Below are 11836 nucleotides of genomic sequence, written 5' to 3'. Positions count from 1 at the left end.
CATTGAAGAGTGGAAAAACATTGCTGGTCTGGCAAATCCTGGTTCCTGTTGCGTCATACTGAGTCAGGATTTGGCGTAAGCAGCATTAGTCCATGGACTTATCCTATCCTGCCTTCCACGCCCCAAATAATTCAGGCTGTTCTGGAGGCAAACAGGGGTCCCAGTTGTGACAGCCCTGAATTTTTCTGAACCGTCTCAGTGCAGCTCCTTCCAATAGGGCGCTTTCTTTTTAATTCCCAATTAAATAGCCAGCATCAGCTGCGCAAAAGTGGGGTTGTGATGGAGACGTGAATGAGGATGTGTTCTTCCCTCAGTTCCGAAGCTTCTCTATTCCGTTTGTTTTGTTGCCGTTAAACGTGTGTTTTGTAGCCTAATAGAGTTTACCCAGGATCGGATCCACTCTTTGCGTCCGTGGACTACACCTCTCCTTCTCCGCTGGAGATCTATTGGCGGATTGGATTGTCTGACTGACCGATTGACTACAACCTTTTTGTATACGGTATTTCATTTGTTTTGATGTGAGGTATACTGTGATGATTTATGTAGTTAGTTGTAGTTGAGGACTTAGTAAGAGTTGATACGCTTTAAAGTTCTGTGGTAAAATAATTGTTATATTGATGGTATGTTTAATACTGGGTTTACGCTACACTGAATGAACGGACAAACATTGCGTGACAAAAGTCACTTGAGTTCACTGAACTCCTTTACCGGGCTGGACTCTTTTTAGGCCCGAGGTACAGGACATTTCTGGAGGAACCAGAACTCATTGTGATATTATTATATGTGTGTGTGTAATCATTGTTGTTGCTAATACAACCCACGCAAAAGAATATAGTTGTTTTTGAAGTTCTTTCCAATGTTTTAAGGGTTTATGAAAAGTTTATTTCCATCCTGACTTTTACATAAGTCCTTTGTATTGGTGTAGACTTGACGGACCAGATGGGACTCATTCCCACCCAAACTAAAAGGAGAAACCAATGTTTTCTCTGGTAGGCACAACCTACCTGGCACCCCTATAAATAATAACCTCAAGTCAAAACCGTTACACAGTGCTAGATGGGTGTATTTCTACACTATGAAGTTGGAATAATACTGTGAAGATGTGAAAGTGATGGTAATGCCCTAGTGTAAGAGCTATTTTGAAAGGCTGTCTGAAATGTTTGCCTGTTTTGGCCTGCCTGGTGACATCAATTAGTTAAGGTCACTACAATATATAATAACATTGTACCATGGTAACAGACAGAAACGGTCAAATGTCACTCTTTATGGCCACTTTTAAACACCTGACATATCTGCACATTTACGTTAGAAGCTGAAGAACAAATGCACATCCAGGTACTTTTTTTTTGCAGGTGCTGTAGTTCTCGGTGAACTCTTGAAAAATAAAAAGGAAAACGCTGCACGCTCCCAGGTGATCTTATCGACACAACGTTTCCACCCTTTGGTCTTCATCAGGCATCCAGATATCACCTGGGAGCGTGAACAGCAGTGTTTAAACCACCCTCTCGTCTTCGCAACACAGGAAAACACTGTTTATGGATGTAAAGCCAAATAGCACCCTATTCGCTTTATGGTGCACTACTTTTGACCAGTACTGCTACCCAAATAGCACCCTATTATCTTTGTTGAAGGTCGTTGTTGATGTGGTGTAGTGATCTTTGTACAGGTAGATACTCCAACTCTATGAAATTGGAACTAGAGACTGGGTGTGGTTTGGTTAGGTAATGCATGTGGGACAGTAAAGGTGATCGCAGATAGGACACAAGGTTTATTAATAACTTGATGACCCAACATGAATTAACCAAAAGTACATGAGGCCAGGTGTTGTGACATTTGTATCATGGCTGTGTGTGTTTATAGCCACGAGACGAAGCGAAACCAGTCTGTCAAAGTTTCTAGCTCATGTCTAAATTCTCAAACTAAATACATACTGCAATTCCAACCAAAAAACATCTTAGCTTTGATTTTAAGACTTAAAATACAACGACTTGCCTAGCTAGTAGTAATAGCAGTAAACGTAGTAATAGTAATAGTAGTAATAGTAGTAGTAAAAGTAGTAGTAATAGCAGTAATAGTAGTAATAGTCGCAAAAGTAGTAGTAATAGTAGTAATAGTAGTAGTAGTAAAAGTAGTAGTAGTAGTAATAGTAGTAAAAGTAGTAATAGTAGTAATAGTAGTAGTAATAGTAGTAAAAGTAGTAATAGTAGTAATAGTAGTAGTAATAGTAGTAAAAGTAGTAATAGATGTAAAAGTAGTAATAGCAGAAGTAATCGTAGTAATAGTAAAAGTAGTAATAGAAAAAGTAGTAATAGTAGTAATACCAGTAGTAAAAGTAGTAGTAGTACTAATAGTAGTAATAATAGTAATAATAACAATAGTAATAGTAGTAATAGTAAAAGTAGTAATAGTAGTGTCGTGTCTTTACTATCATTAACTGAAGACTTAGTTTTTTATCAAAGATTCTCTGTAATTAACTAATCAGGCAAATGTAATTTACTAAGAAGTCGGGGCACCAAGGAAAATATTCAGATTACAAAATTATAATTTTCCTAATATAACTCTTCAGATATTTTTGTTTCTGATCAATTAGTCTTCGAATTAATGAATTATTATTTACCTCAAGTTAGTCTCATACCAAACGTTGTAAATTCTTGGTTATCTGAACGAACCCAGTTTTCACTATGAGTCATCCATACATCAATTGTCTTAAATAATTTATTTACTAACTAAGTAATTCACAGAAATGCATAAACAAAGTAGATAGTTACAAGGAAATGACAACGGAGTTTCCCAAGTGGGATAAACTGGCATCACGGTTTGGTGTACAAAAGGGAAGTGGGGGTCGAATGAGATAAGACACAGTTGATAATTGAAATACTAATCCGTTGAAAATTCTCGTGACAACTTGGTCCTTCGAGCCGGATCTCAATACCTGTTTCTGTTGTCCTATGGGAGTGCCGAAAACCGTACACGGGTAGACTTGGCCCCATTCTGAGGGTTCTTTACAGGCCGGTGGCGAACTGGTACACGACAGAAATGGTGACGAGATCCAACCTACATTGAATTCTCAGCTGCAAGATAAGGTCCGTAATCTGTATTCATTAGTTTGGGGTTAAATTCTAAACATACTAAAAATTGACTTAGAATGGACTGGATTAAATTCTTATAAAGCATTGGTCAAGATAAATGTGAGGAAGAATATGCTGCCGTGGTACTTAAAATTGGATACCACCTGGAGCTCTTCCACTGATACATAGACATTTATCTCAGGGGCATCAGTTGTTCTCTCTCTCCTTGGAATGTTTCCTGGCGATATAATCTTGGGGAGAGTGCGTGAGATAGAGGCATAAAAACAACCAAATTGAAAAAGCCTGGAAATGTTTTGTTTGTTTTTAATCTAGGGTTTGCAAATACCCACATACAACAAAAAGTGTATAACTATTTGTTGATATTTTTAAAATACTATGTTTGGATTGGTGTGTTCTATTTCCTTTGGGTTTGGTGAGATTTCCATTTGTCTTAGTGCCACAATATCTTAAAGGGGCACGCACACACATGACATTTTAGAAGTTTTATTTTGATAAAGGAATGTTCTGGGAACCTGGGATACAACATGTAGAAAATGTTAAGACGGTTTTTCTTTAATTTGTCTAATATAGTAAGAAACACTTCTTTGAAGGGTTTGTATGACCTATGACCTCTATCACGACTTTCCATTGTGGTTTGATCAGCCTCATGGGAAAGTCATTGGGATAATGAATTGAAGGTCATTTGTAATACTGATTACTATTTTGGCTTAAGTAATGTTTAGTAACCTAGCTAAGTTTTATTTTCCCTTAGCTGTTGTTGTATGCAAATTATATTTTTGCGAGAAGAGTAACACAACAAGGCTGTGAAATTGATATAATAGTATTATTATATTTTGTTGTTGAATAAGGTTATAAAGTTAGCAAGAATAAGTTTTAATTATGGTAGACTTAGGTTAAGTATTTAACTCTAGTGACTCCCCATCCTGCATGAGGGAGCGTAATCATCGACTGACACTAATTAGCATAACGCAACGGACATAAATATTCCTAGAAAATATTCCTGTTCATGAAAATCACAAGTGAAATATATTGAGACACAGCTTAGCCTTTTGTTAATAACCCTGTCATCTCAGATTTTCACAATATGCTTTACAGCCAAAGCTAGACAAGCATTTGTGTAAGTTTATCTATAGCGTAGCATAGCATTTTGTCCAGCTAGCAGCAGGTAACTTGGTCACGGAAATCAGAAAAGCAATCAAATTAAATCTTTACCTTTGATGAGCTTCGGATGTTTTCACTCACGAGACTCCCAGTTAGATAGCAAATGTTCCTTTTTTCCCAAAATATTATTTTTGTAGGCGAAATAGCTCCGTTTTGTTCTTTGCGTTTGGTTGAGAAATCGTACGGAAATTGCAGTCACGAAAACGCCGAAAGATATTCCAAATTAGCTCCATAATATCGACAGAAACATGGCAAACGTTGTTTATACTCAATCCTCAAGGTTTTTTTCAAATATCTATTTGATAATATATCCATCGGGACAATTAGTTTTTCAGTAGGACCGATTGGAGTAATGGCTACCTCTGTATTTTACGAGAGAATCTCTCTGGGAGCATCAGGTGACCACTTGCGCAATGTAGCCGCCTACGGGTATTCTTTAACATAAATGCGTAAAACTACGTTACAATGCTGTAGACACCTTCGGGAATACGGAGAAAGAGTAATCTGGTTGATAGCCCATTCACTGGTCAATAGGGACACATTGGAACGCAGCGCTTTCAAAACATGAGGCACTTCCGGATTGGATTTTCTCCCAAAAATGAAAATACTGCCCCCTAGTCACAAAAGATTTTAAGGAAAGAAATTCTACAAATGAAATTTTAACAAGGCACACTTATTAATCGAAATGCCTTCCAGGTGACTACCTCATGAAGCTAGTTGAGAGAATCCCAAGAGTGTGCAAAGCTGTCATCAAGCCAAAGGGTGGCTACTTCGAAGAATCTGAAATATAAAACATATTTGGATTTGTTTAACAGTTTTTTGGTTACTACATGATTCCATGTGTTATTTCATAGTTTTGATGTCTTCACTATTATTCTAAAATGTAAAAAATATGTAAAAAATAAAGAAAAACCCTTGAATGAGTAGGTGTGTCCAAACTTCTGATTTGTACTGTAAGTATTCAGACCCTTTACTCAGGTTCAAGTCCGGGCTCTGGCTCGGCCACTCAAGAACATTCAGAGACATGTCCTGCATTGTCTTGGCTGTGTGCTTAGGGTCGTTGTCCCATTGGAAGGTGAACCATCGCTCCAGTCTGAGGTCCTGAGCGGTCTGGAGCAGGTTTTCATCAAGGATCTCTATGCACTTTGCTCTGTTCATCTTTCCCTCAATCCTGACTAGTCTCCCAGTGCCTGAAATACATCCCCACAGCATGATGCTGCCTCCACCATGCTTCAGCGTAGGAATGGTGCCAGGTTTCATCCAGACATGATGCTTGGCATTCAGGGCAAAGAGTTCAATCTTAGTTTCATCAGACCAGAGAATCTTGTTTCACATGGTCTGAGAGTCATTTAGGTGCCTTTGGGCAAATTCCAAGCGAGCTGTCATGTGACTTTTACTGAGGAGTGGCTTCTGTCTGGCCACTCTACCAAAATTGCCTGATTGGTGGAGTGCTGCGGAGATGGTGGTCCTTCTGGAAGGTTCTCTCATCTACACAGAGGAACTGGAGCTCTGTCAGAGTGACAATTGGGTTCTTGGTCACCACCCTGACCAAGGCCCTTCTCCCCAGATTGCTCAGTTTGGCCAGGTGGCCAGCTCTAGGAAGTCTTGGTGGTACCAAACTTCTTCCATTTAAGAATGACGGAGGCCACTGTGTTCTTGCGGACCTTTAATGCAGCAGAAATGTTTTTGTCGTTTGCCTCAACACAATCATGTCACAGAGCTCTACAAACAATTTGCTAAAATGTCTAAAAACCTTTTTTTGCTTTGTCATTATGGGGTATCGTGATGTCATTTTGAGGTATTGCGCGTAGATTGATGAGATATATATTTTTTAAATACATTTTATAATAAAGCTGTAACGTAACAAAATGTGGAAAAAGGGAAGGGGTCTGAATACTTTCCGAATGCACTGTACACATCAGTGGTTACATTTAACCACTGATCTAAGGTTTTCTTCCCCCACATTGCTACGGTTAGAGAGAGGAAGGCTAAAACTGATCTGTGCCTAAGGGCCTAACAGGGCAGTTTCTACCCGGAGCGTCCATCCACCTCCTCCCTGTGGATCCTGAACGGCAACCCGTGTCCCGGGATGATGACATCAGAGGTGCGTAGCGCCTCTTGTCGGCTGGCCTCCTGAACTGCAGGATTCTCACTCAATTCTCTCCAACTGTCGTCATCAGTGCAACGCTCAAATAGGTCCCCGGCAACAAGCACCGTGCCCATTGTGGTTCCCTTCACAAGAAGGCTCACATCACGCCCTGTGTGGCCTGGAGTGGGTACTATTGACACCTGGTGGATAAATTAAGGTATTGCAATGAGGTTCAGAGTACAGTGGTAGGCAGTACCTATTATAACATGCAAATGATGCACTGTAAAGTGCTGGTGAATATGAATGGAAAATCATTGAATATGGCTGTTACACACACACACACACACTATTGAATATGATTACACTGAGTTGGGTTGAACAAAGGAAGAGTTTCAGACTCACATGTTCATCAATAGGATAGGGTTGCCCCTCAGACAGCTGGTTAGGAAGGTACCTATCCCCCTCACTGATGTCACACCCCACAACTATTGTTGCCCCTGGAAACAGACCCAGATTACCAACATGGTCGGAGTGGCCATGTGTCCCCACCACTATGCTGATATCACCCGGGTCTAATCGCTTATCCTTCAGCCGTTTCACTAGAAAGTCCCGGTCCCACGGTCCTCCGGTGTCTACTAGAATAGTTCTAGGTCCCGTTAGAAGAGTGATAGTCCCGTCTGCTCGAAAAGAACCGTCCTGTTCGGACAGACAATAGCCTACTTTGAGCACCGAGATGGAGTAGGGTTGTCCCACAATCTCAAGTTCTGTGTCTGATAACTCGCTTCTTCTAAACTCACTACTGTTACATGTATAATTTGTTTCAGTCGCTTCCATCTCTGCTCAATAATAGATGTTTGCTAGCTACAGAATCCGTTTTTTTTTATCGATTAACTACAAGTATCAATACATGTATCTAACAACCACACACGTTGTTGACAGCTTGTACCAGTTCTACGGTATGGCAAGAAGAACAAGTGTAATTTTGTCGTTTGGAAAAATGTTTAGCTGTCACAGCAAAGTGCTTTGTCGCCATCTGTTGGACGGCAGCGTCTATTACATTGTGTAAGGCCAGCTGGCGTAACGCAACTTTGCACCATGACTACCCTTAACACTCTTAACCTATATCTGCCTAGCCTAAATTATGGCAGGTTGTAAACATATTTGGCTTCCAGTAAAATGTTATGATTTCTTTCGGTATAAGTCCACTTTCAAGACTATAGTGCATCTACTGTGTGTATGACCAAGAATAGTACCATGAACAAAACAGAAGCAGGTGAGAGATAAACAGGTAAGTCACTTTTTTGTGTTTAGGAGGTAAATTCTGGGTATTTTCAGACATTTCATAATTATAGATGCTGTATATTATGAGATGCTAATATAGATGTCTTAAACAGTACAAAAAGAAAGCTGACAAAAGTGTCAAACCTCAAACCAAAAGTTGTCGCTACTCATTGTTAATAACTAACTGTCTTAAACATAACTGTCACCAACGTATTGTTTAATTACTACTTCATACATCTGAGATATCTGATTTAAAATCATTTACAAATATGACATTAAAACCCACCTCAATCAAAACAAAGCAAGTGCACCTACAGTTACAGTATTATACCTGAAAAGGTTTTGAATCTAAGAGTTCTGTGAAATGATTGATCACATTGCATGAGGCTGATGTTGGTTCAATACAAGGAAACAATTGTAGAATTCCAGTAACGTGTAATCACTGTAAGGCAGTCTGTGGAACTGACCCTTGATCCTATAAACACTGGCAGACAACTTGACTGCATGGCTGAAATTGTTATTGTTCTTGTGAAATAGTACATCTCTCTCTCTCTCTCCCTCTCTTTGTCTGTATCCCTCTCTCACCCTTACTTCCTCATTTTTCTCTCTCTCTCTCTCTCTAGTCACAGAGGTCAGGTATTCTGCCACTGTGTAATCTCTGTTTAGGGTCAGTCACAGAGGTCAGGTATTCTGCCACTGTGTACTCTCTGTTTAGGGTCAGTCACAGTCGTCAGGTATTCTGCCACTGTGTACTCTCTGTTTAGGGCCAAATAGCATTCTAGTTTGCTCTGTTTTTTTGTTAATTCTTTCCAATGTGTCAAGTAATTATTTTTTTATTTTCTCATGATTTGGTTGAGTCTAATTGTGTTTCTGTCCTGGGGCTCTGTGGGGTGTGTTTGTGTTTGTGAACAGAGCCCCAGGACCAGCTTGCTTAGGGGACTCTTCTCCAGGTTAATTTCTCTGTGGGTGATGGCTTTGTTATGGAAGGTTTGGGAATCACTTCCTTTTTGGTGGTTGTAGAATTTAACAGCTCTTTTCTGGATTTTGATAATTAGCGGGTATCGGCCTAACTCTGCTCTGCAGATATTTTTTGCAAAATTCTGCATGCAGAGCCTCAATGTGGTGTTTGTCCCATTTAGTGAATTCTTGGTTGGTGAGTGGACCTCAGACCTCACAACCATAAAGGTCAATGGGTTCTATAACTGATTCAAGTATTTTTAGCCAAATCCTAATTGGTATATTGAACTTTATGCTCCTTTTGATGGCAAACAATGCCCTTCTTGCCTTGTCTCTCAGATCGTTCACTGCTTTGTGGAAGTTACCTGTGGCGCTACTGTTTAGGCCGAGGTATGTATCATTTTTTGTGTGCTCCAGGGCAACGATGTCTAGATTGAATTTGTATTTGTGGTCCTGGCAACTGGACCTTTTTTGGAAAACCATTATTTTAGTCTTACTGAGATTTTTCTCTCTTGATCTCTCGCCCTCCCTCCCTCCTTCCTCTCCATAGACCATAATGCAGCAGCCTAATAACCACAGCAGTGGTTGGAGGACAGAAGCTCAGAACCCTGGAACAGGCCCAACCTCAGTGACAAGCTGCAGGCTGTCTTATGACACCCTATTCCCTATATAGGACCTTATCCAGTTCCAATGTCATACATTTCCTATGAGTTACAAGGAAACAATTGGAGAATTCCAGTAACAGATAATCACACTAAGGATGTCTTTGGAACTGACCCTGATGATGATGATGTTGTCTATGGCTGTCTCACATGACTCACTATTCACTATATAGTGCACTACTTTGACTAGAGCCCAGTCTTTTCCATTAAGTGCACTACTTGTGACCAGAGCTACATTGTGACAAGACCGTCTCTGTAGTAGACACTAGGATTTGACAGTATAATCAGCCTACTAGTGTGTGGGTGTATTCTGTCTTTTCTAACCCTGTCTGTACTCCCACTGATGGTGATACAGGACAAGAGCCTGGAGACTGTGGATGCTACCCATTCAGCACCCTGGAATAAACCACAACTCCTCAACAGCAAGGTGGGTTTGGTTTCTAACCAGTAAACAACTAGCCATCCCATGTTTATGCCAGGGACCTTGTCCCAAACTGTTGAATCGCCTATTTAACTTTCTGCATATAGATTTTGAATCTTGGATGCTGGGCATGATGGCTGAGCTTACCTATAACGTTGCACAACGATTTAAATCAATAATTATTTTAGTTGTTTTGCGGTGTCTTTTCCAATGGTATGACGTACAAATTACTTCAGCCTACCCCTTACAAATAAAAAACACACGAAAAAATCACGTGAGAAAAAACATACCTGGGATTGTGTGTTGAATTAACCTACCAGGGTGGTGTGTTATATGAACCTACCTGGGTGGTGTGTTATATGAACCTACCTGGGTGGTGTGTTATATGAACCTACCTGGGTGGTGTGTTATATTAACCTACCTGGGGTTGTGTGTGTTATATTAGCCAACCTGGGTGGTGTGTTATATTAACCTACCTGGGTGGTGTGTTATATGAACCTACCTGGGTGGTGTGTTATATTAACCTACCTGGGGTTGTGTGTGTTATATTAGCCAACCTGGGTGGTGTGTTATATTAACCTACCTGGGTGGTGTGTTATATTAACCAACCTGGGTGGTGTGTTATATGAACCTACCTGGGTGGTGTGTTATATTAACCTACCTGGGTGGTGTGTTATATTAACCAACCTGGGTGGTGTTATATTAACCTACCTGGGTGGTGTTATATTAACCTACCTGGGTGGTGTGTTATATTAACCTACCTGGGTGGTGTGTTATATTAACCTACCTGGGTGGTGTTATATTAACCTACCTGGGTGGTGTGTTATATTAACCTACCTGGGTGGTGTGTTATATTAACCTACCTGGGTGGTGTGTTATATTAACCAACCTGGGTGGTGTGTTATATTAACCAACCTGGGTGGTGTTATATTAACCTACCTGGGTGGTGTGTTATATGAACCTACCTGGTGTGTTATATGAACCTACCTGCGTGGTGTTATATTAACCAACCTGGGTGGTGTGTTATATGAACCTACCTGGGTGGTGTGTTATATTAACCTACCTGGGGTTGTGTGTGTTATATTAGCCAACCTGGGTGGTGTGTTATATTAACCTACCTGGGTGGTGTGTTATATTAACCAACCTGGGTGGTGTGTTATATGAACCTACCTGGGTGGTGTGTTATATTAACCTACCTGGTGTGTTATATTAACCTACCTGGTGTGTTATATTAACCTACCTGGGTGGTGTGTTATATTAACCAACCTGGGTGGTGTTATATTAACCTACCTGGGTGGTGTTATATTAACCTACCTGGGTGGTGTGTTATATTAACCTACCTGGGTGGTGTTATATTAACCTACCTGGGTGGTGTGTTATATGAACCTACCTGGGTGGTGTGTTATATTAACCTACCTGGGTGGTGTGTTATATGAACCTACCTGGTGTGTTATATGAACCTACCTGGGTGGTGTTATATTAACCTACCTGGTGTGTTATATTAACCTACCTGGGTGGTGTGTTATATGAACCTACCTGGTGTGTTATATGAACCTACCTGGGTGGTGTTATATTAACCTACCTGGTGTGTTATATTAACCTACCTGGGTGGTGTGTTATATTAACCTACCTGGGTGGTGTTATATTAACCTACCTGGGTGGTGTTATATTAACCTACCTGAGTGGTGTTATATTAACCTACCTGGGTGGTGTTATATTAACCTACCTGGGTGGTGTTATATTAACCTACCTGGGTGGTGTTATATTAACCTACCTGGGTGGTGTTATATTAACCTACCTGGGTGGTGTTATATTAACCTACCTGGGTGGTGTTATATTAACCTACCTGGGTGGTGTTATATTAACCTACCTGGGTGGTGTTATATTAACCTACCTGGGTGGTGTGTTATATTAACCTACCTGGGTGGTGTGTTATATTAACCTACCTGGGTTGTGTGTTATATTAACCTACCTGGGTTAAAACAAGTATGTAAATATATATAGTATGTAAATATGTAATTATTACAAATAAATAAATAAATAAAAATCGTCCGATTAATCGGTATCGGCTTTTTTGGTCCCCCAATAATCAGTATCGGTGTTGAAAAATCATAAATCGGTCGACCTCTAATATATACATATACAGACACACAAAAGGCATGTATACAAACTGCCC

General features: G+C 40.2%; 1 protein-coding gene across 1 annotated transcript; it reads right to left on the bottom strand.

Moving 5' to 3' along the window:
- Positions 1–5901: 5901 nt before the first annotated feature.
- On the bottom strand, positions 5902–7289 carry mblac1 (metallo-beta-lactamase domain containing 1). Its single transcript, XM_029674178.2, has 2 exons — positions 6742–7289; positions 5902–6539 (listed from the first exon to the last, which is right to left on the bottom strand). The coding sequence occupies exons 1-2, from the start codon at positions 7171–7173 to the stop codon at positions 6279–6281; spliced, it is 693 nt and encodes a 230-aa protein (XP_029530038.1). The 5' UTR covers positions 7174–7289; the 3' UTR covers positions 5902–6278.
- Positions 7290–11836: the final 4547 nt, after the last annotated feature.

This window comes from Oncorhynchus nerka, linkage group LG12 (genome assembly GCF_034236695.1).
Source record: "Oncorhynchus nerka isolate Pitt River linkage group LG12, Oner_Uvic_2.0, whole genome shotgun sequence".
Taxonomy (NCBI): domain Eukaryota; kingdom Metazoa; phylum Chordata; class Actinopteri; order Salmoniformes; family Salmonidae; genus Oncorhynchus; species Oncorhynchus nerka.
This window is presented reverse-complemented; position numbering and strand designations above follow the sequence as displayed.

What these genes read in the sequence shown, in the direction of transcription:
- mblac1 (XM_029674178.2), bottom strand. Translation starts at nt 7,173, where the DNA reads ATGGAAGCGACTGAAACAAATTATACATGTAACAGTAGTGAGTTTAGA. An exon ending in CCTATCCTATTGATGAACAT is followed by an intron (nt 6,540 to 6,741) that starts GTGAGTCTGAAA and finishes TTTATCCACCAG; the next exon opens with GTGTCAATAGTACCCACTCC.